Source organism: Aptenodytes patagonicus, chromosome 1 (assembly GCF_965638725.1).
Source record: "Aptenodytes patagonicus chromosome 1, bAptPat1.pri.cur, whole genome shotgun sequence".
Taxonomy (NCBI): domain Eukaryota; kingdom Metazoa; phylum Chordata; class Aves; order Sphenisciformes; family Spheniscidae; genus Aptenodytes; species Aptenodytes patagonicus.
The window spans coordinates 139189786-139213559 of NC_134949.1; the positions used below are offsets into that span (position 1 = coordinate 139189786).

The 23774-nt window shown below is 38.8% G+C and overlaps 1 protein-coding gene across 7 annotated transcripts in view; it reads left to right on the forward strand.

The window, feature by feature from the left end:
* The window catches only part of SH3KBP1 (SH3 domain containing kinase binding protein 1), a 247382-nt gene that overhangs the window by 207417 nt on the left and 16191 nt on the right, over window positions 1-23774 (forward strand). For 6 of the 7 annotated variants that reach the window (XM_076356614.1, XM_076356599.1, XM_076356606.1 and 3 more), the window contains 5 exons: window positions 3041-3142; window positions 7125-7176; window positions 11079-11159; window positions 13589-13751; window positions 18922-19007. In XM_076356614.1, coding sequence (XP_076212729.1) covers window positions 3041-3142; window positions 7125-7176; window positions 11079-11159; window positions 13589-13751; window positions 18922-19007 — 484 coding nt within the window. Of the gene's footprint in view, window positions 1-3040; window positions 3143-7124; window positions 7177-11078; window positions 11160-13588; window positions 13752-18921; window positions 19008-19607; window positions 19840-23774 lie in introns of those variants that run through there. The other variant, XM_076356631.1, reaches the window with a different exon arrangement.

Here is a 23774-nt window from a genome sequence, read left to right on the forward strand (position 1 = left end):
GTCTAACAGAACTGGAAAATGTCTCCTAAATAACTCCTGGGAAGGTCTAGAAAAGGTAAATGTCCTTGGTGAAGGCCACCCTGCTAAAGAGAAGGGAGACTGTGGGAGAAAAACACAGATTGAGCATGAGAGAAAACGACCAGGAAAAGAATGAAAGGATTGTTCAGTGCCTGCATTTGTAGCTCAGGAACACATTACATCAGAGTATTGAGATACAAAGGGAAAAAATAATGCACACCCAAAACAGACATGATGCAAGAAACCAGGCTATTTAGCTTGCATATTTAATTAGCACATACTCTATCTCAGGAGATGAGGTGGACTAAATAAGCTAAATAAAAAGCCACAGAAAAATAACTAACCCTCCCCCCCAAAAAAACCCAAAACATAAAAGCAATGATCTTCTTTAATGCTAGTCTGTTTTCTCTCAAACATCATCCAATGTTTTTGCATTATAACTTGTAGAAAAATACCAACAAGCACAGTCATTGTGAACAATATTTTTAAGATTTCTCTTGGTATTAAGTACACTTCATTAAGTTAACTTGCATTCTTCTGTCATCCCTGTAACAGCTGAAACAAATGATTTCATGGAAATGTAACAATAAGGCCATTTTGTATACATGTATCATCATGCAATCTTTTATCGCCCATTCACATTCAGATTTTTTTCAGTGGATCCTTTCCGCTGTTTAAACCACTGTTTACTTCTTCTAGACAAAGACATACTCATTTCCTCTTACTTTTTCCCTCTGTACTTTTGTAGAGTGTGCATGCTTTGTAAGCATTTGTCTTCAAAACTTTTCGAAGTTGTGAGGGCATGCTATGATCGTTCCTAGGCAGATGATGAAATGAAGATCAGAGTGGCTGTATTTTAAAGTTTTTGCTCATTTTGGATACTCACTTTGAAAAAAGAAATTCAGATCTGTCTTTTAATGAATATTTAACATTCTGTTCCCCTGTACACATGGCAACAAGAGTGACTGATGTGAGCATGTGACATTTTTAACCCTAGAGCTTTTACGTGTACTGCACAACAGGTACGGATTCACAGCCAAATTCTGTAGATAAACAGTGTTAAGACATGCACTTCCACTTGGTGTTTTTCAAGCTATTTTCTCACACCACAAGACTGTTAAGATTTTGGACCCCTTGATCCAGTGCTGTTTCTGAAGGGATGTTGCCTCATAGCTTGTATGGGGCTTGTTGAATTTGGCCTGTTTCATTTGCTTCTGTCCAAATTTTTTTAGCTTTGTTCTCTGTGAAAACCTGTATAATTATTTATTGCATGTTGTTGCCTCTCACTTTTTCCTAAACTACCTGCCTGCTCTTGCCTACTTTTATTATATCCATACCCCTCTGTTCCTGCTTGTCCCTATATTCTGGTGTTCCAGATGCACAGCTTTTTCACTCACTCTACTGAAAAGCAAGAAGAGACAGGTGATTGTAATGAGCCAGCTTTGTGCATTATCATGCTTTTTTCCACAGCCCAGATAAAGTCTTTGCAGGGAAAGAACCACTCAGTTTCTGCAGCAGTGAGTGATGGAGAATCCTCACTGCAGGATGACCTGGAACAGTGACCATGCCCCAGGCTAGAACTGTTAGACCTACATCAGTACCACCGAGTATTCAGAGAACACAGCTGCTAAATTTCAACTGATCTCTTCTGAACAGTGGTGAAATGTGATTTTTTTGAAAAGCAAAAGTACTTCGTTAAATCTGGGAGAGTTTCCACAGGGTTGGATTAGAAATGTTAGAACAGGAACATCCAAAATGTGGAACTCTTGAGCAGTTCCAGTGTGGCTCTGCTACCAGGGCAGCTGGGTATACCTGGCAGGTGCAGACGGTTTGGTCAGTCCAGATCTGTAGCTGTGGAAGCAGTGATGCCGTAGTGATTGCTTAAGGGTGATGTTGCCAGATGATGTGGGATCCAAGCTGTAAACCCCACCCTGTTTAGCCCTGGCTGTCATAGAATGGGGAGATCGCTGGTGAGGTTTTGTCATGTCCAACTCAAGCACTGTTGGTGGGATTTCCATTTCCCTCACGTCTCAGGTGTGTAATATTTATTGCATGGCTCTGAGCCACATGAAGATCTAGGGCTACTGCTCAAGAGGATAGAAAGGTTGGTCAGCCTGGTGCTGAGCCAACTGCTAAAATTGGCTGAAATGGTTTTAAGACTGAGCATACGATAGGTGACTTTCCCATAATTGTGTTTTGGAAAACAGCTGAATTGGTTCAGCTACAGCTTTCAGAGAAGAAAAATGTGGAAAATCTCCACTGGAAGCATTCTCTTTAGCAAACACAAAAATAAGTAAACATGGAGCTTACCATCCAGGACTTAAGGAACAATTTTAACCTTCTCTAACATGGTTGTGGCTTCTGTTACTATTATTATTGATTACCGAAATAGCTGTACTATTTTTTTCATTGTTTAGACTCACTGATATAGTAGTTCACTTATTGCGAGCATTTAGCTGTACGTTGTTTTGCTACACACACTGCATTGTGCTGCTCAAAAATGCTGCAGAAAAAGGTGATGCTTGATATTGGTCAGGTGTATAATACCTTCTTAATTGGACTGTGATGAAATTTAATAATCTCAGAAGTAATTCTGAGCATCAAGCTTTTCTTGAAAGTATGGGAAATAAAGGAGCTTTTTAACCTCCTGGGATATATGATGTTTAATTAAGTTATTGTCTTTCTGGGAAATGAAGTCAGAGAGAAGTAATATCAGATGTGCTCAAAATGCTCGCTGGTTTAATAGATCAAATGGTGAAATAGTGTTTTGCTTTAGACACAGGCAAGCTCTTGAGCTCTTACAGCATGTTTATTGTTCTTTCCTAGCTGCTCCATGTGATAATGTAATGCAGGGTGATTACTGAAGTTTTTATCTGGCAGATTACCCTGTTAACCTGGCACTCCAGTAAATTGTCATGTTCTAGCAAAAAGGCAGGACATTATGGAAAAGAGCACTCCAGCACACAGATCTGTTCAGCGCACAAGCACATTGCGGTTTTCATTTTATTTTACTATTTTGTAGGATTGCATTGATGTGGGTTGGTGGGAAGGAGAACTCAATGGCAGACGAGGTGTGTTTCCAGATAACTTTGTCAAGCTTCTTCCTTCTGATTTTGAAAAAGAGGTAAGCAATGTATTCTTTCATTTTCGCTTTAGAATACAGAATGAAAGTGGAGTTGAAAGGAATTCTCTTTCGGATATGTGATTTTGACAAAGTTTTACTTCTAACTTAATAACAAAAAAAGGTTAAAGAAAACAAATTTCTGGGTTACAAAGCATCCATGAAGAGAACGTGTGGCACTCAAAGTCATATTATGGAGTTTCTTTGAAGGGTTTGATTGGCCCATCCAGTCAGTCCGCCTCCACTACGTTGCTCTGAAAGCCCTCTGTCCTGCGTCCTAAGTTTGAGAGGGAGAGGAACTGGAGGTCCCAGGGTAGTTTGCTGAGTCAGGTGATACAATGCTGACCAGAGTTGTTAACTTTTCTCCATTGTTTTTGTGGTGGAATATGAAAAGTTAACATACCACCTGCATGCTGATTGACAGCAGTGAAGCACTCTTCCAGAATGAAAAGGGTGAAATTTGAACTGTGAGATTTGAAAGACAACAGTGAGCTTTTGGTATTTGAGAGGCACATTTCTTTACGTCTCTCAGACTTATTAAAAAAGAAGGTATAAAATCTATGCAGAAGCTTTTTCAGCTTCTGTTTATTTGAAAGGGACGGCGTTGTTATTTGCCAAACAATATTTAGAAATCCTGCAGCTTCCTGGAAGAAAGTAATGGATTACTTCCCCCAAAAGTCCATTCCTTTTTTAGGAATAGGAACCTTTTCAGTCATCAGTGGGATATTACAAGTTTGCAGTCAGGCTTCTGATGAGTATTTCACAGTGCAGTGTAAGCCTTCTGTGATAAAACCGAGACTTAGTGACACTCGGCTTCAATCTTTGGCAATAAAATTGGATGCCGGAGGCAAAAATTAAATAACTTGGAAAGCTTAATAAAGCAACTATTAAACAACTCACAAAAGCTAACATGATAATTATTGAAAACGAAGGTAGAAGAGCAGCAGAAACTGTGGGAGATGAAAACGTAATTCCATAGCAGAGTGGATATCCTGGCTATAGGCCTAGTAATAAAAGAAGGTGATTTCCAGAAGAGGCAGAAATCATAAACCTTAAGACACAGTGAGCCTATTATAGAAGAAAAAAATCTTTACTCTTATTCATTTTTTTTGTGGTGAAATTTATTCAGTCTTTTTGAACTTAAAAATTATATGTCTTTAAGTGTTTTTTTCTTTTGAGTACGATGAATATAACTTGTAGAATAAATTAAATATTCAGACACTTAGAAATTGCAGCTAGGTTTGCTGTAAATGTGGAGAATAAAATTTATTAATTTTTTAAAATGGCACAGATCTGGCCACATGAGTAAGTGACTGGTAGGACTATAGACTGTCTGTCTTTGCTTGAATCAGTGCTAAAAGGGAAGGAAATGGATACTTTTCCAGTGGTCTTGTCAGGTATTTTCTGATGTGATCCAGAAACCTTGGATTCCATCCCATGGTCTGAAAGTATTTGTTGCAGTAGTTCTTCTGCTTGTTGAACAAAAACCTGGGGTCTTTTCCCGTCTCCTTGTTCAGTCCCCAATTTTCCAATCCTGATTCTTTTCCACATGTGGCTATTTGTCCCAGGCTTTTTCTATTCACTGCCTAGTTCCAGTCTCCACCTGTCAGGTGGTCTCAATTACAGGATTTTCCCCTGAGCTCACTACCTGAGTCTAAATCACCATCTGGATTTACTTTCTATCCTGACACCAAATTTCTTTATCCAGCTTGTTTTCCTCTCCCCTCACTCTTTGTCCCTGCTCTGTAGATTTGTTCTCTTCTTGTCCAACCAATCCTGGCTTCCTTTCTGCTGGCTTCACTTCTAGTCTGTCTCCATCTCCTTCTCAGTTATCTCATCCAGCCACAGACCCTTGTAATTCCTCCTTGCTTCTCCATGTTTCCCTCAGCAGTCTTAAGGCTCCTTCACGCTACCTCCTTTCTGATCTTTGTCTGCCTTTTTGAAACGATATATTTCCCTCATCAGCTTCCAGCTAAAGCCACTTTGTCTAATGAACCATAGGATCCTTTCTCCTTTGTGTTTATCTACATTAGTGTTTTAATCAGGAGTGGGATTTGTAGTGAATGTCTCACTTGTCCACCTGCACTTGCTGTGCTTTGGTTTGCCTCGAAGACAGGTCTCAGGGGACACGAACTAGACTCCTTTCAGATGAGAACTAAGCCAAAAGATTTGCTAAAGGAGTGCACCTCATATATTCCAACTGCTGACGTATGGACAGTCAATGGGATCAGGTTCACACCACTCCAGAATAAAACCCCAAATGTGTATATTGTGCTGTTGGATCCTCAGCACCAACTGCACTCTGCAACCATTATCAACCAAACCCCCAATTGCTATCACAAGACATTCATTGTCCCTGTCTTCTTTCCTTTCCACATTTTTCTGCACTTTTCTGCATTTAAACCTTAAACCATGTTGCCTAAATTCTTGCAGAAGTGTCTTTGAGAGTATAAGGGACTCACTGTTCATGGACGATGGCCCACGGCAGCCAGGCTAGAGAAGATCATTCTGAGCTCCTGAGTTCTTGGCCACAGCGTTCTCAGGTTGATGGCAGGAGGTGATGTTAGGATAAGGTGGTAGGAGAAACCTGAGGCTCGCAGGATGGCAACTTCAGAGGTTTGAGCTGTTAGGCTTACTCAGTCTGTGCAAAACTGGTATGTTTTTTTTCTCCAGAGATGAATACATTTGCTAGATTTGAGAGAGATGCCCCAGGAAGGGTGAGTGGCAAGGGCTCAGCCTTCACAGAAAACCTGCTCCCTGTCAACATTCAGACTAAGACTTGAGAGTTCTAGGGCAGAGGCTGAACTAATTACTGCAAGTGAGCAAAACAATTGATCTTTCTTGAAAGTAGGTGAGCCATTTGGCAGATACATAGAAAATAATAGGGGGGGGGATCAACCTGAGTTTGATAGAAACTATCAACCTAAATGGTTGGTTGAAGTTTGGCAAAGTTATGCATATCTGGAAACATCATCTTATAGATAGTTCCACAAGACAATATACAGTGCTGCACAGCTAGCAATGTAGTGACAGTGATTGTGATCAATCTGTAGTAAAGGAAATAAGGGCCTTCTCAGAAAAAAGGATGGACATATGAAGGAAACAATTATTAATTTTTACTTAGGCTTTATGCTCAATAATTTTTATTTTTTTTTTTTAAGAGTAAGAGTTACGGTATGTCATTTGATCTGGCATGGTGCTCCATTTGGTTTTGTATTCATTCCAAGATATATATGGTGAATGCCAGTATGGTGTGTGTGCGTACACACACATCAACACGGAAGGAAAACCATTCCTCCCCTAGCCTGCAGGTGAAGAGAAATGGTTCTGGCGCTGATTAGGTGGTCATGTTTCTCAGCCATACCATTACAGAGCTGTTAGGAAAATGGTCATAACAGAGAAGGTAAAAGTAAAAAGTACAGATTGGTTGGAATAATTTATTTAATTTCACCAAACATCTAAAACTCTGATAACTGTCCTTCACAATTGGAGTTGTAAATGTATCACAGTGAGTGAATAAAATTTAACCTTTGCAGCATTTCCTGTATTCTGCATTTTTGCCGCATTTATGAGTCTGAAAAAACACACTTCAGGTTTTGCCACATCAAGCTGTTTTTTTGTGTTTGTTTTTTCCAAAATGGGTTGGAATATTTACAAGATTAAATTTTAAATAAATAGGTTTCTTCAGTAAACCAAAGGTCGTTTATTTCTCTAATCTTAAGACATGTAAGCTGGACTTTTTTTTTCCCCTCAGCAGGACATTTCAATTGCAAAAGTAGAAAAATGTCATTTTATTTGTCAATGCTATTTTCTTTCTTCAAATTCATTTTAATGAAGTTATTTCACGGGAAATATGTGACAGATCTGTAGTCTCAAGTCTCGTAATTATTAATGTTAAGCAATGTATGATTAACTCCAACCTTTGTATGAATGAGATTTACAGGCATTTTGAAGCAATCTGTTTTCTTCTGTTATTGAATTTTAGAGACCTAAGAAACCACCACCTCCATCAGCTCCTGTCATCAAACAAGGATCAGGTAAGGTGCAGCTGATTTTGTACAGCACATGTCAGTGAGCACATCTCGGTCTAAATTAACTGCATTCAAATTTATATAGAATTCATCTGTATCAAAATTGATAAGGAGGAGGTGTCTAGACAACAACTAATAAATCAGAATCAAATTGCAAAAAGATGATAACCCTGAAAGACTGTGGTGCGCTTTATAAATGTATTGCAGGCAACCATCTGCACCATTTTAAAATAATGTATTTTGCCCCTTAAACATGTTAATTTGGAGCAAGCGTGATACTTCAGTTTTTAAAAGTTCTCCAGTTCCATTCATTGACTGAAGTTGACTGTGCGCATGTCTTTGCAGTATAGACCCAATATGTTGGAGTCTGATAATACCTGCAGGAGGAAACTGCATTTACTTTACACCTATAGATCTGATTTATTCTAGAGATAAAGAGGTTTTTTACGTATCTATAAGATAGCGTCAGGGAATTTGGCTGTAATACAGTGGCCCCATCTGAGTTGCAATCTAAATCTTACAGATCTGCATGAATGCTGTAGCCGGCTGTCTGTCTCTAGGTTCTAAGCCATAGTTAGATTCTTGGTTTTCAATACTTTATAGTCATAAGTATAAAACTTAAAGGTGTTATCCTGAATCTGGTTATGTAGATAATGGTGTTGCAAATGTATTAAGGGGCTGATAACGTTTTCCAAACGGATGAGTGCTAGCAAAGCTAGTTTTGGAGTATGTTAGACTGAACTGTGTATAAATACTAAGAGCTGAAACCACTTTTATTTGCAGTTTGAAAACAAACTCTCAATACAAATTGTCAAAAGTGCCTGCATGATTTATTTTTTCCGTGAAACTCAGAAGCAGTTAAAGTATCTATGCACTTGACAGTTCTGACCTCAGAAATCAAATTGCTGTTCCATTCATGTAAAATCACAAATCACAAGGCATGGGATGCTCTCAGAGTTTTCATTTGTATTGCAGTTGTGGTGGAAACATATCTACAGCTGGAATTCTTTAATCCCTTAGCTCCAGTTGGTTTGTTAAAATTCTGCAGCAGCACTACCGCTTCCCCCACTGCTGGCGCACATTAAAAAAACCAAAACAAACGCGTCCAATCTAGCCAGATTATTTTTCTTGTAACTATGGTCTGTGCCAGCTTTCAGTGCTTTAAAAAGTAAATTTCCCTCTCCTACAGTCTTGATCCACTAATAGAACAAGTCACAGCAGTGTACAGTTCACTGAATCAACAGGCTATAATTTAACTAGTTTGAATTTGTCAAGCAGTTTTTGACTACAGAATCATGACTATAAATATTTGGTTTGCTTATTGACACGCATGGTTTGTTCTTCACTCTGTCCTGAGACTCCTAAAAACACAGATTTGATTTTAAGATCAGTGAGTAACACTGTCCAGAGAGAGCAGTATAACTTTGCCATCTAGTGGTGGTTGCATACTAAAGATGTCTTGGTGACAACTGATGTTACAGCCTGACACGTTTTGGAAAAGCTCTATAAAACGTTATGTTTCTTTCAATTCATACTCCTAGAATTAGAGAATAATACTTTGAATATGTTTGTACCGGTTTGCATCCAACACATTAGCTGCGTCACCGTAGCAGGATAACGTGCCTGTTTTCAGAAGGAAAAATGGGTGCGTAAAGGATGCGGACAATTTGAATAAGGCCATCTAAGTCTATGGCAAAGCCAAGGCTATTGCTGTCCTTTGTTTTCATACTCAGTCTTTGACAAGTCCTGGCTGATGATGCACAAGAGTTTCTTCTGACACGTATTAGAAGTGACAATCAGCCTATGTCTATTACCACCCTGACATCCTCTACTTTGTCAAATTATCACTTTACCGAGATAACACTGTATTTTACCACATCCCCATGTCAGGCCTTACTGTTGATAGTAGGTAACAATTTCCAGTAATGTTTCTGCATATTTAACCAGTCACAGTGGGATGAATAAATTGAGAACTATCAGTTGTAGCCTAAATAATTAAGTATCAGTATCTTCTGATGCAGAGCATAAAATCATAGCAGAGAATTAGAATTGGTCTTTGTAGTACTAGCGGTACATATGTAAAGGAGATGTCTAGTTTTGTTATAGTATAGCTGGAAGTTTGGCTGTTCTTCCAAATTCTGCACAGCAGTGGACTGCCGGGGCCGTCTGTGCTGGGCTACTTTACAAAGTAAGGTGAAAACTGGAGAACCAAAGCTAGGAGCACGAGTCCCTTACATAGTCATTGAAAAGCAGTAGGCATTTCACTGGTTAGCTGGGATAAGCCATACAACTGCGTCTAGACTGGAGGATGGGAATACTCTGTTGAGTCCCTCTGGGAGCTGGTACAGAGTTCACCAGAGCTTCCTTGCAGGTGACCTTCTCCTGGCAGCTGAGGCAGGATCATGGTGCCTGCCTGGGTACTGATTAATTTGGGGGTCACAACCCAAGTAGGGAGTACACCTGAGCCTGGGAGCTCCTAAGTGTTTGTAGGCTCATTGTTTTAGTCATGGCCAGAGAGTGTCGCTCTGTGTGTTTATGATGATTGTTAATCTTACTGTAATTAGGTATATAGACTTGTGTCTCTTTTTTCCTTGATCACACTCATATGTGCAAAATTATCAATATGTTGACTTGTGCTTTGCATAACTCATGTTTAGAAAGGCTTTAACTGGTTTCTAGCAACAGTTTCTCCTCTCAGGAGTGAGGTATTTTTCATAGAATCATAGAATCATTTAGGTTGGAAAAGACCCTTAAGATCATCAAGTCCAACTGTTAAATGGCAATTCAGTATTATTTATTGACATGATAAGTGATACGGTGTTGCCTGTCCAACAGCATAGTTATATAAAGAAACAATGGCCGGTGATCACCACTGATGAGCAATTTGCACTGATGAGTTCTGATTTCTAGGAACCAGCTGCAGAAAAGAGTTGCAACAGCACATTCAGAAAATGTAAATGTACTTGAGAACCGCATATAATAGAATAGATTGAAGCAAAAAATTGCCCTGTGTTGCCTGCCCTGCCTCCTCTGCTTTTCTTGGATGTCATCTACTGTAATTTTTATTGAAATACTGATAGTGTTACCTAAAGCGGTTTTCAACACTGCTAAGTTGAAATGGCATTAGCACCTAGTAGTTAGCCAATGCAGCGAAGCCAATATCCCATAAAGCATTTCTTATAATATGGGGGCTAGAAGATTGCATCTTGCATGTGCCGGGAAATTTTTGCAAAATCTTCCCGTTGTTGGTGCCACAAGTTCCCATATTCCTTACAGCAACAGAAGTCAGTATGTCAGGGTCTCTAGTACAGAGGCAGAAGGTGGCAGAGGCTTACACCTGCAGGCCAAAAGCTGTCAATTAAAATAGTCATGCAGAATACTGTCAGTACTACTATTCTCATCCTTCTAATATGTGGAAGTGAACAGCTAGTACTAGAGGTGAAGAAGAGGGGGGTTTTAACTTAATGTAAAATAAGCCCTGTATATTCATCTATATTAAGTATTCTCTTGGCAGAAATGCCCAATTAATTTATTTATTCCTAATGATTCTCCGCACTGTTGAATTGCTCCTCAGTTAAGTATGTCTACAATGGTAAAGGATCTGTCCACATTTAAAAATCTGTAGTTATTGAATTTATTTTTTTTCACAGAATGGTCTGAAAGTGCCTATTCCTTCGAGGGGCACGCTTTGGAAACTGTAAACTTCACTGTGAAAACATAAACATACAATTGCTTTTTTGTCATTATGGTGTCAGCAAATACTTGAAACTAGATTTATGTTCAGTTTTAGCAAGACATTTTCAAATTGGAGAATGTAAAAAGCCTGAGAAATTGCAGAATTAAATCTTACATGGCGGTATATGCTGGTTTGGCTTGTTCAGAATTCTAAATTTTCCTTTCTTTGACAGGTACCACAGATCGAAAGCATGAAATCAGAAAGGTACCTCCAGAAAGGCCAGAATGTCTTCCTAATCGAACAGAAGAAAAAGGTATGAAATGTGCTTTCCTGCCTGCTCTCTGCAGAGAGACAGAGGAAATGGAACCGATGCACATCCCCATTTCCTAGTCCCTGTTTTCATTAAGTGTATTGTTTGGATGCTTATTTCCCACAGATCTGATAGATCTGTGGTGATATGGATTTTGGAAAGGATCTCATTGTTGCTTTTGGGCTAAATTCAGGGTATTCAATTGTACCAATCCAGAGCTGTTAAGTACTTGCAGTCTCAGCTGAAGTCAAGGGGAGATATGCTCTCAATAGATAAAATGCTGTCTAAAGCTCTGTGCTCGGTAAAACCCAGGTCCTTCATTGAGTAAGATCCCCCAGATTAGCGTGTACTTTTTTCTTAACATCTATATGCCTTGGTTCTCTAGTTAAAAGCAGGGTTGGTGGTTTTTCTGCATCACAGAGGGGTTTTGTGAGGATATAGTCATTAATGCTTATGAATCACCCCATTATCATAGTCACAAAAGTCATAGGCAAGCCTGTGGAGAAATGAAAAAATTCTGTCTTCAAAGCCAGGTTTGAACATTGCAAGAAATGGGGCACAGTACCACACAGAGCAGTGACAAGCAAATTAAACCTTTGTGTTCATTGTGCATTCTGAACAGTTTGGGGAAGATAATTACATTGATTCTCTAATTGAAGATGGTGTCAAGTTTCATACGTTTAAGTGGACTGTTGGGTTGTACAGCCAAGTTTGTTTATTGGATTTCTTAACTTTTAGGTATTCAAACTTGCAGTCTTTTAAAAGGCACGTGTATGCACATGACTGAATGTATAATATGCAGTTATAATTTAGTGCCAGAACATTCAGACTTTGCACCAAGATCTGTTTCTGGATATATGCCTTAGCGATCTGACAGGTGTTTTAGCACTTTTGTCTACATATGTTTACTTTTGGTTATGCGTGCTACTTCTCGTGGTTATCTCAGACCCTTTGCTTTCCATTTTTGGGTTTACAAAGCCAACTGTCAAAACGGTGGAGGAAGTTTAAATATGTTACTGTCCCAGGGCATAAATACCTGTAACTTTTCTAAATGTTGAAAAGAGGCCGTAGGAGTCATGCCTACATTTCCGGAGTACAGGGGAGTGGCAGGAATTGTTAGGTGTGGCGTGGCAGCAGGGGCGGCACAGGAACGTTCTTTACGCTGTTAGTTGGTATGCTGCCTATCCCGTCCCTCATACATAGTTTAGGTTCTTGGACACTGACACAGTATAAATTGTCATAGGAGTAAGTGTGTAAAACTTACACAATACGCTGGAAAAGCTTCGGTAGTACAGAGGACCCAACGATTGTATCAACTGAAAGTGTACTGAAAAAGGGTGTATGCCTGTGAGCAACAGTCACTTACTGGACTATTCCAAATCTAATGTGGCTTGTGTTTCTCGTGATTTATTCCATGATCCTCTCAGATGGAAACTAGAACCTATTAAGCAATAGCCTGTAACATTCCCAATACCTCTTACGTGTATACAGAGGTGTAATATTCACAACATATCATAGACAGTGTTGTCAAGGGAAGCGGGGTGTTGACATAGTAGGATACAGAGAGCGAAACTTTGGTCCCTTTGAGACTTCTGTCCTTTCTTTAAGAAGAATCAGGTTTCTTATAGTGTGGCAAACGTGTTTACATGTTTGGCTTGTATTATGAATTTAAACCATATTATTTACAAGAGTTATTCATGTGTATTGTACTTTACATACTCACAGGCATTGCGTGTTTGGCATTGGATGTTAGTATTGTGGCACTTCGTAACTATGCATAATCAGTTCTGCAAATGATCCAGTTTTTCACTGTCAAGCTGAAAAATTCAGCTATTAAGTCTGTGCTTAAAAACCTAAATAAAAGGTTTGATTTTTCTGAGGGGCTTACATCCTGCCAAACATCGCTGAATTTTAATGCTTTTCTTTTCATTTAACTGTAGTTCACTTGAAACACACTTTTTTCCCCAGAAATGGTATTTCTCTGTTTGTTCAAGAGATGTTAAGAATATCCAGCATAATTATCTTTGTGACTTTCTAACTTAATATTGTTTCATATTAGAATTTGTATAAGTTGTGCTCATGGGAAATTGTTCCATATGGTATGTAATTTTTTGCCATTCCTTTTTTCTACACTCAGAAGTCAGCAAGTTACTAAAATAAAAAATAGCATTCCCATTCAGACACTGCACACACATTTCGGCCATGAGGAATTACAGGTAGAACAGTCAGGCAGAGCAAACAACTGATTTGTGGTAAACGTTATTTCAAATAAAGAATGATTTAGGACAGAAGTGGAAAGGAGATAAGCTTTTTCTTTGTATACAGTGTATCTACAGTTGAAGATTTCTTGTTTAATTGTAGACTTGTGAGTGCAAATTAATTCCACTTAATAATATCCGTGTTCTTTTTTTCTGGAAATAATTGATTTAAAGAAAGATCAGAAAGAGAGCAAAAACAGTTAGACTTGCAGAAGCCTTCAGTTCCTGCTATACCTCCGAAGAAACCTCGGCCACCCAAAGCAAACTCTGTGAATAGACCTGGTACCTTGCCCCCGAGACGACCAGAAAGACCAGTTGTGCCTGTGACTCATACAAGGTATTGTTTTTCCTCCGTCCAGTGCTTTTGGGATTAGTGGAAAAAACACATATTTAAAGAATTTAGATTTTACAGTTAATGTCAGAATTTATTCCACGGTAAACTCCATTTAAGGAACAAAAAAAAAAAAAAAAAAAAAAAAAAAAAAGAAGAGCCTTCTAGTCAGCTGGCTGGATCATAACTATCTTCTCAAGAATAACTGTCTTGGAATGTTCATTACCGGTTCATTTCTACTGATGAACACAGTGTTACTACAACATCATAGTTTCCACGTGTGGGAAATACCTGCATCAGTATGTTGCGCTGATGTTGACTTTCTTAGTTTACCTCAAATTATTCCAGCTTAGCCGGGGCACTAAGTCAGTGCAAAAGCTTGGATTGTACTGAGGAACAGCATTAGACAATGCACATTTCAAATACTGTCAGCTTGGTTTCAGTCTGTTCTCTTTGATCATTTGAGATCAATTTTTAGCAAAATACATGCGTCTTCATAGAACGTTCTTTAAGCTGGTGCCACTGCAGAATACTGCTGTCAAGTATTTATGCTCTAATGTTGGTTGTTATTCTATAGTTACATGATGCTCTTTATCAGAGGTGGTTACAGCCTTTGAGGAGCACTGAGAAGCTGGACTTGCCAACACAACTCCATGTAATCTCTGCTAGACCTTGGAAAAGCAGAGGTTGCAGAAATTAATGGCCTTGCCTGTAGTCCTAATCAAGTGTAGATGGCTACATTAGCCATCAGCATCTGGGTTGTGCACTGTGGACTTCCTTTATGCATAGTGGATAGAAATAGGTGAAAACCAGAAAAAAACAGTTGTCTAAAATGGACAAGCTGCATGTCTTGCAGAAATACTAGATTATAGGCATAGAAATAATTTTATTATTGTACTGTTAGAAAAATGAGCTGCCATTGAACTACTGGAGTTCAAATATACTAATGGTGAATTAAATACCAGAATGGAATATAGGGTAGAGTGGAATAAAATAGAAATCCTAGGCACCGATTCCTCTCATCCCTCCACATATGGTTCATTAAACAAATGCTCTCAGTGTGAAATCTGAGACACACAAAATAAAAAAAAACGGTGCCTGCCTTGTGCTGCCAGTTTCATCTTACTGAAGTGCTTTGGCTGTGCATCTCTGAGAACTTACCCTTCTATCCAGGTGATACTGCCACAGCTTCTTTTGGACTCCGTAGCTTTGAACGTGCTTGCCCAGTTGTTCCAAAATATAGTCCACACCTGCTGGTCACTTGGGCATGCTTGGAGAAGCAAGTATTTGCTACGACCTTTAGATTTAGCTAAGTGATGTCTTCTTGGCAAGACCAATACATACCCTAGTGTTCAGTTCACCGGCTAGGCATGCAACGGGGTAGGTATTCTTTTGTTCTGTCCTTTGCCTGGAATATTTTAAACGTATTATAAATATTTTAAACATTTAGAGTTGTGGTGGGCTGTTTTATTGCTCTTCTGTTTTCCTTTTTTTCTAAGTACAAAATTGTATAAATAAACCATGCATTTTTAAAGATATTTCAGTTTTCATGTTAACAAAGTGAAAAAGCAGATATAAACAGTAACCCTGTTATGTTCTTAATTGTCCAAACTCTGCTATGTCTAGTACAGAAGAAAATACTTTGTTCTTTTTATCTAATACCATTATATTTGAAGGAATTTTACTTGTAACAGTAGTTAGATTAAAACTTAGAAGGAAAGGTGATTTTTAAGGTGATGGTGATGCATGTTGATGATCACAATGCTAGCAGTTTCCCTATGAATTACTTTATCAGCTAATTCAAATTAATGTATTTATCTCATATAGCTGTTCTGCCTGGTAAGCTCTAACTTGTAAGAGTGTCTTATAGGAAGAGGGCAGAAAGTTCACATAATGAAATAATCCATGGAATAGACTTTGAATTACTTGAATAATTAAGAAATGTGAAACTTCAAATGAAAGCAGTCACTTCAATAAAGGCATTTTGTTTTTAAATCAGTTCAGTTTAATAAGATAGTAAATATTTTTAAGACCTACTGGTATCCATTTCCAGAATCTGAAAAACCTAAGGCAATTAGAATAAGAATTGAACCAGCAGAATTTTCGCTGACCTGTCGTGGTTTAACCCCGGTGGGCAGCTCAGCCCCACCCAGCCGCTCGCTCACTCCCCCACAGTGGGATGGGGGTGAGAATCGGAAGGGCAAAAGGGAGAAAACTCGTGAGTTGAGATAAAGGCAGTTTAACAGGTAAAGCAAAAGCCGCGCACACCAGCAAAGCAAAATAGGGAATTCATTCACTGCTTCCCATGGGCAGGCAGGTGTTCAGCCATCCCCAGGAAAGCAGGGCTCCATCACGTGTAATGGTTACTTGGGAAGACAACCGCCATCACTCTGAACATCCCCCCTTCATGACGTCATATGGTATGGAATATCCCTTTGGTCAGTTGGGGTCAGCTGTCCCGGCTGTGTCCCCTCCCAGCTTCTAGTGCAGCCCCAGCCTGCTCACAGTCGGGGCAGTGTGAGAAACAGAGAAGGCCTTGAGGCTGTGTAAGCACCCTTCAGCAATAGCTAAAACATCTGGGTGTTATCAACGCTGTTTTGGTCACAAATCCAAAACATAGCACCATGCAGGCCCCTATAAAGAAAATTAACTCTACCCCAGCCAAAACCAGTACATGAACTTAGGGGGAAAAATTGCTGTAGTTAAAAAGTGTGTCCCATGAGATCTCCATGTCTGCCGGTTAGCAGAAGAGGGTTTTCTTCTGTTCTGAGTAAGTGGCTTGCATCTTACGCATCTCACTGACTTTTTGTGGTGATGATTGTTTTTCCATTTAAATGTAATCCTCCTTCCCTGGAGGCAGGTTAGGGCTTCAAGGGCAATAGGAGAGACAAAAAACATGTGGGACAGACAATAGCTGTCAATTTGCTCCAAAGGCTTCACAGCTTATTTAGACATACCTGTGATTATACAATTTACCAATGAGCCAATTCTCTGGAGTCGGCAAGCCATAAAGACCTACAGAAAATACATTTTTACAATCAGTCTAAACCAATCTGTGTCCATGCTGCTGCTAACAGGGGCAGGTTCCCTCTCCTGGCAGCCCATTCCTGCAGCCTCCCTTATGTTAGCGCCAGCATTTGTGCAGCCGTTCAGCCATATGGGTCAGGGCGTTGCTCCAAATGGCAATTAATCAGTTTGCAGTGGGATTTCTATTAGTGTGGGTTTTTTTTCAGGCTGATCATCTGCCTGATCAAGCTGACAGCCTATCTGCATGGGCACGAGCAGAGGGAGGGAGATGCTGTGACCAAGAAGGGGTGGCTCCACTCCTTTCACAACAGTATGGATGTAGATCGGCATAACAAGCCTGTTGATTCTTTTGACAACAGAGTTGGGGTTTTTTGTGGGGATGATGTCATGTATCTTGGTATCTTTTGTAGTCAAATGGTAAATGTTGTGACTTTCAGCCCTAAATCGCACCATCCTAAGAATCTCCTCCAAAACCATACTCACATTTCCCAGAGAGCTTCCAACTCACATAGTGCTCTCAGTTTGCTGAGAAATATATGTGTGCAAAACAGAGTACGCAGTCAGATGCTCATTGCCCTGTCAGCCAAGAAACTATGTTGCTTCTTATAGATTTACAAATATATAAGCAATTTTAAAAAAAAAAGTTATATACCAAAAGATAAGAAAACGAATTGGTCAGGTAGGTCACTTGGAGAATACCCTTCTTTGTCGTCTTGCCAATTAATACATTTTTCTAGGAATGTGTTAAATTTCTTCTGTTTCCTTCCTGGTGCAGACTGCCTGCCATATTGATAGCTGTGTAGGACTAGTTTGTTTTTCAGGTCATAAACTGGTTGTCTATCTTTTTTAGTTCATAGAATACTTGTCACCCTACCACAGTGTTTAACTGGATATATGTTCACTTAATCTGTGACTTCCTCCTTTTTTTAACACAAATTTTCAGGCTCTTTATCACAGCCTTCCTGAACTCTGAAATAGGGTTTCCAACCACTTTGTGTTTTGCTCATAAACTGCTGCCGTGAGTTGAGGTTCAGGCCATCTGTCATCAGCTTACGGCATCAAAAGCAGAGACTAATGAAAAAATCAATGAGATTCAGGAGCTTCCTATGTATTTTACTGGCAATGGCTAATTATTGCTGTTCATAGAAATGCACATTTGCCTGGGTTCTTTCAGGGACAGATCTATATTTTTACCCATAATTTGGGTACCTTATGTACATCATAATTGTTACAGTGCTACGCTGGGAATAGTCATTGTGGAAAAATGATGGTATTTGTTAGGTGACCTGATAATGATGGTAAGTACGATTTGTTGCATTAATTGAACAGTTGTTATCACAGTAAATGTCACAGATAAATGTCACTGTGTGACCTGTGCAATGCCGAGCTACTTGCCTACCACTGGCCCTTTTTTAATTAATTGTTTCAATAGTCAGATTATTTTAGTAAACTTAAGTAGCTGTGGGATATAAAGTTCTACAAAGAAAGAATAATCATGTTGCTTATGTTTGATCTCCTGTTTGGTTTAAAAATAGTTCCTCTGTATGAAGTATCAGAACTCTTGACATTTGCCTATTCCAAAGGCATTTTCAGACAGACTGGGTGATCTTGGTTCTTTGGACCTGTGGAAAGAATATTCATAGTCTAATCTCGTAAGCAACGTGCAAAAATAAATAAAGATGTTCTTTTGGTGGAAGAGGTGCATTTATGAGTAAATACTAGGAACCACTGAAACACACAATGCTAGCTTGAGGTTCTCTCCCTTTCTGCAGTATTCTAGATAGACCATCGCCATAGTTTATGCAAGCCAATTAATTAGAAAAAATTACAAATAAGGTGTTGAAGAATGTCTCTTTGCCCTTAGGTTTCCTTCATGTTGAGATGCTGCGAACATCTGAAGAATTATTCAGGACACTACGGTGTCTAAAATAGGCTTTTTTGACAGGTGTTAAGGAGAAATGAGATAAGGTTAATCCATACAGCATGTCTGCTTACTGGAGATTGGTCTCTCTGACACATTGCTATTACTCTGGTGCTACAAAGGAAGAATATTTCGGTCTCTCATTATTAATTGTAAGTTAGCTATCAATTTACTGTAACCCACACCAAAACTCCAATAAAATATCTCCTCTTCTTGACCCAAATGCAGGAGTGATAGTCCAAAAGTGGAATTAGTGAGCAGTACAGTATCCGGCACTCTAGAGAAAGACTCCTCTGAAAGAAGCAATGACATCGGTAAGTTATAGTGCTTTTTATAGTTTGCCTAAGAAATTCATGGTGTAAATTTCTGCTTTTTAGTGACTTTGTTATGATCCAAAAGGCAGATTGAGGATTTGGCAATGAATGTGAGTGCATTTATATCAAATTTTAACTGCAGGATTAAAGGATCATTTCTGCTTTACTTAAAAAAGTTTTGTTGGGGTTTTCTGTTTAAAAAAAATTTTAAAAAGGGAATATGGAATGGTGAGCTATTTTGGATAGGAGGGCTTTTGTTCTTTCTGTTTAAAAGTCTGAAACACATGAGAAGACCAACCATAGTAAGTCATGCTAGTTTAACAGATGTAATATTAGTGCTGCCGTATTTTTAATGCTGCAAAAGATTGTGGTTTTGGTGCAGTTAGTAATCTTTACACTTTCCGATACAAAGGAATAGAGACCCAATTCAGGCCAATTTGAATAAATTTTACTGCAAGCACCAATTAAAAGCAGTCTAAATTTCTCTTAAATATAATAATTTGTGTTCCTGCAACACGAACAGTTTAATCGGGAAATCACCTGGAAAGGAGTAACGCTAGGTTATTTTTCTGTCTTCTCTCACCCTCCTTCCTTCTCAAGTTGGCAGTGCAGGAGTGACGTTTGCTGGGGTGCGTGCTGCAGTAAGTGGCACTTGGAAAGCGAGGTGCTCTGAGTCTTGTCCCAGGGCTGTAAGCAAAAGCAGCGACAGCCATCTTCTACCTCTACTTAGAAATACGCTGGCGACAGCTGCTGCCGTCGCTCTCCTCTGCAGTCGCAGCTGTGCCGCGAGAGACACGTTTTTGTAAAAGGCAGAACCAGGGTACCCTGAATGTGTAAGCATTACTACCTTTCGCTGGTGGCATTAAATGTTATTTCGGTGTGGTGGTTTCTACCCAGACTGCTTTATTAGTAAAACATTTCTGTAAAATAGTATACTTTCAACAGCCAAACCTGCCTTTTCTTTGGACTTGAAAGCAGAGCTTTAAGTTATAGATGGATGTTAATTGCAATGTAAGAATAAAATGCTAAATTGATTTCACATAGGTTTATGAGCTTTTCAGCATTCATATGTCTGCTTTTTTTAACCTTCTGCTGTTGCTATGGTTTATGATAGTAACATTCTTCCAGAGAAGCAAGTAGTGTGTTTTTTCCAGATCTTCATTTGGAATAAACGTAGAAAGTTAGAAGCTTGTGATAAATTGCATGAACGTTTTTATTGTAGAGATTAATGTAAAGGAATGGGACTGAAATGCAGTCAAATTCTACCATTTAGCGTTTGTTACTCATGTTTACAAATTTGCTTCAAAGCATGTAAGCTTTTGCTTACTTTAAATTTAGAGAAAGCTATGACTGCAAATAGCATATAGTGGTCTGATGGAAGTAAACTTTTTTAATCCTTCTGCTAGTTTCCTTGGAATCACTATCAGGATAAAAGCTTAGTGTGTTTTGTATTTTTCTGGGATTTTTTTAACAACCTATAAAAGGCTAGGTAGGAAATTTGATTTATAATAATTTTTGCTCATTTCCAGAACTTAGGTGGGGGTGTGTGTGTTGGTTTTTTTTAATGGACAATAGGAGCCAACAAGAGTCCATAAACCAAACCACATACACAATGTGTTGCAAAGGGTTTAGCTGATGACCTCCTGTTACCATTAACAAGGGGAACCTGTTGAGCCCAAGGATAAAATAGTGTGAATACTTAGATAAGTATAACTTGATAGGGTCAAACCAGAATGGCATTTACAAGGGCAAATCATGTCATTCTAGCCTGTTAGACAACTCATTAAAAGAAAAAAAGAAATCAGTGATGATTTTGGAATGAAAGTGGACCCAAAGATCATAACCGATAGGAATTTTCAGGAGGCTTTTGACAGCTCGTGTAAAATATTGTTAAAGAAATAAACAGCCTTTTAAGAGAGGGTAGAACAATAAATAAAAGCTTAGTAAGCCAAAACAAGTCTTTTACTATGAGGAGAGGTTTGGAGTTCAGGACAGTTTATGGGGCAGTGTAATTGGAAAGATTTATGATAAATGTATTAGATTTTTTTATTTATTTACAAAGAGAACAATGGGTTGGAGAAATCATGTGGCTAAATGAGTTATTAGTAAAAATGACGGGATGAGTGAGTGGAGTTGTCCCAGTGTATTGCAAAACACTGACGGATCGGGCAGCGTGAGTCCAGATAACATATAACTGTGGTATGTGTTACCGGTGTTGCCCCAGTCTCATGTACTCTGTGGGGAGGACAGCCTCAGCTTCTCCGAGGTTCATCCTTCCAGTCAAAATGGATCTGAGTAAATCTAGTCATTTGATGTCTTTTCAGTAATCCAAATTCACACCACGAATTAGAGTGGACCTATGTGACAGACAAGGTGGGGCTTAGCAGTAGCCTTTGAAGAAAAGGGAAGTTAAATGGCCTTCGCAGCGGCTCGGGTGTGTGACCATTCTGGTTACTGGGCTCCTCTTTATTCTTCACCAACACCCCAACACCATTCTCAGGCACTTAGAGCTCTCGGGGAGGACAGAGGAAAAAGCAGTAGTCAGTTGCAAGTTGCCTCACCCTCTTTCATGCTTATGCTAAGTCCTGATGGTGAATCGTGGACCGAAAATGAATACTACAGCACTCTCCTGGCGTTTTTGCACTAGTGATGTTAAGCTGGATAATGGCTGTCATGTTCTCAGTGTTTAGGTCCTATAGCCAGTCTAAAGCTCTTGTTCTTTCATTCAGAGCAGAGAGATGTACAAAAGCACTGGAGAGACAATTTTGGTTATAAAAGCAAACTATACTAAAGCTGGATGGAGAGCAGTTTTCCATTCTGTGAAACCTTTTTAAGGATTTCTAAGTTGGTTCCTTTTCTTTATCGTGATGAGACCCAAACCTTTATGATGAGGGAGGAGAAGGGTCCTTCCATACGCCATCTCCCAAAAACCAAACAAGTGATCAGCAACAACAAAATCAGTAATTCCATCAACAATTGAGAAGCAGTATGCAGAGGGGAATTTGGGAATGCAGGTTCAAAACTTGTATTCTCTCTAGGTCCCCTATTGTACTAGGTCAATGTGTTAAACATTGCTTTTTTTCAGAAAAGGCGTTTTACTATTTATTTTCTAAGTAATTTCCCATCAGTGTGGTCTAACCAGAAAACCCCACACCTTTAAAAACATTCTCACCCAACTTTACCGATCAGGAAAGTCACAAATGCTTGAGCAAGGCTGAGGTGATGTGTAATACTGTGCATAACGTTCTGTCAGTTGCATGTATAAAACGTTGGTTTTATGTAGATGTTAGCGCATGGCTTGATTTCACTAGCATGTTCTGCGGAGTTGTGACTTGACATTTAAATTTCTTGATGATAATACAGCACTGATTACAATTTTGCAATCTGGACTGACAAGTGCAAGTCCTGTTCAGCAACATCACTGCTGATTGTAGATATAATGGCAGCTGTTACTACTGTTGTTCATGCTTTTGCTTCTTTCCACAATTTTTACAAAAAAGCATTGGAAAACTAGCCTTCAGAATATATTATTTAAGAGGAACCATTCCCCATTTCTCCTCACTTCTTTTGTTTTCTTTTTCCCTGTTTTCAGTGATGCCTTTACTTTCCTTTCCACACATCTTTCATCCAGCTTTTCCTATTTACATCTCTTTGCCATGGGTAACACTTCTTCATTTCATGAGGGTAAGGCGCTTTTTTTTCCCGTTTCTTTTCTGTCCTGTCTTTGCTTAGTTGACAATGCGTAACAAACAAATACAAAAAGAAGTGTTTTGTACAACGCCTAATGTGTACAATGCTATTACAGATTTTTTTTTTAATTAAAATTTGAAGTTGAGTGTACTGTGACAGAAAATCTTGCACCACAGCATTGAAATAAGAAATCATTATAGTTTAGTTTATTTTACCGTAAGACATTTTAGTGATGGAAATGACATGTACAGTTTGCACGCGCTGGTTGTCAATGCTGTGGTTTCATTAACCTGTTCTTACCGACAGATGGTGTTGTCGCAAAGTTTAATGCCTGTATTTTGTTGTGATGTCCTTACATGTTACAAAACAAAAATATTTAGCAACATGCTAGGATAGTTTGCTAGTCTGAAAGAGGAAAAAAAAAACAACAAAACCAAACATAGGAGTTTGAAGAGTGCTCATTGGCTCTCAGTGGAACGTGCACGGTCATGTCACCCAAGGCTTTGTCTCCAGTGGTTAAATCACAGTAGTTATTGTGTAAAATAACATGTACATGTAACACGTAAGTTACATGTTGTAAAGTCTCATGTACCAACAACTATTCTGGACTGACAGTGGCTTTTTCAGCTTAGTTTAAAATGCTTCCAAAGCACCATAAGCTACGCTGAAAGTAAACCCTGTTCTACGAACAGAAGAGTAGTCCTTGTGTAGAATTACACTGATTTCAACAGCTTAAATCCGTGCCTTATTGCATAACTTGCCTTTTTTTTAGGTTTTGTGTTTCTTTTTAATTTCACAAATAATTGTTATATCTGAGGGCCAGTGCAATGACAGAAACATCTAGCGCGTATAATAGCTTACTGGATCAAAAACTAATGCTTCCAGAAAATTACTGAATTATTCCAATTAATTATTGGTATTGAGTTATTTCTGCAAGTCAGGATTAATCCTAAGTCTTTTAACTATATATATACACATACTTTGGAATCCTGCAATCCTGAAACAAGATTTGTCTATCCAAAATAGGCTTGCTTTGAAATCATCTGACACTTAAAATCATATGGATTTAAGCTAAGT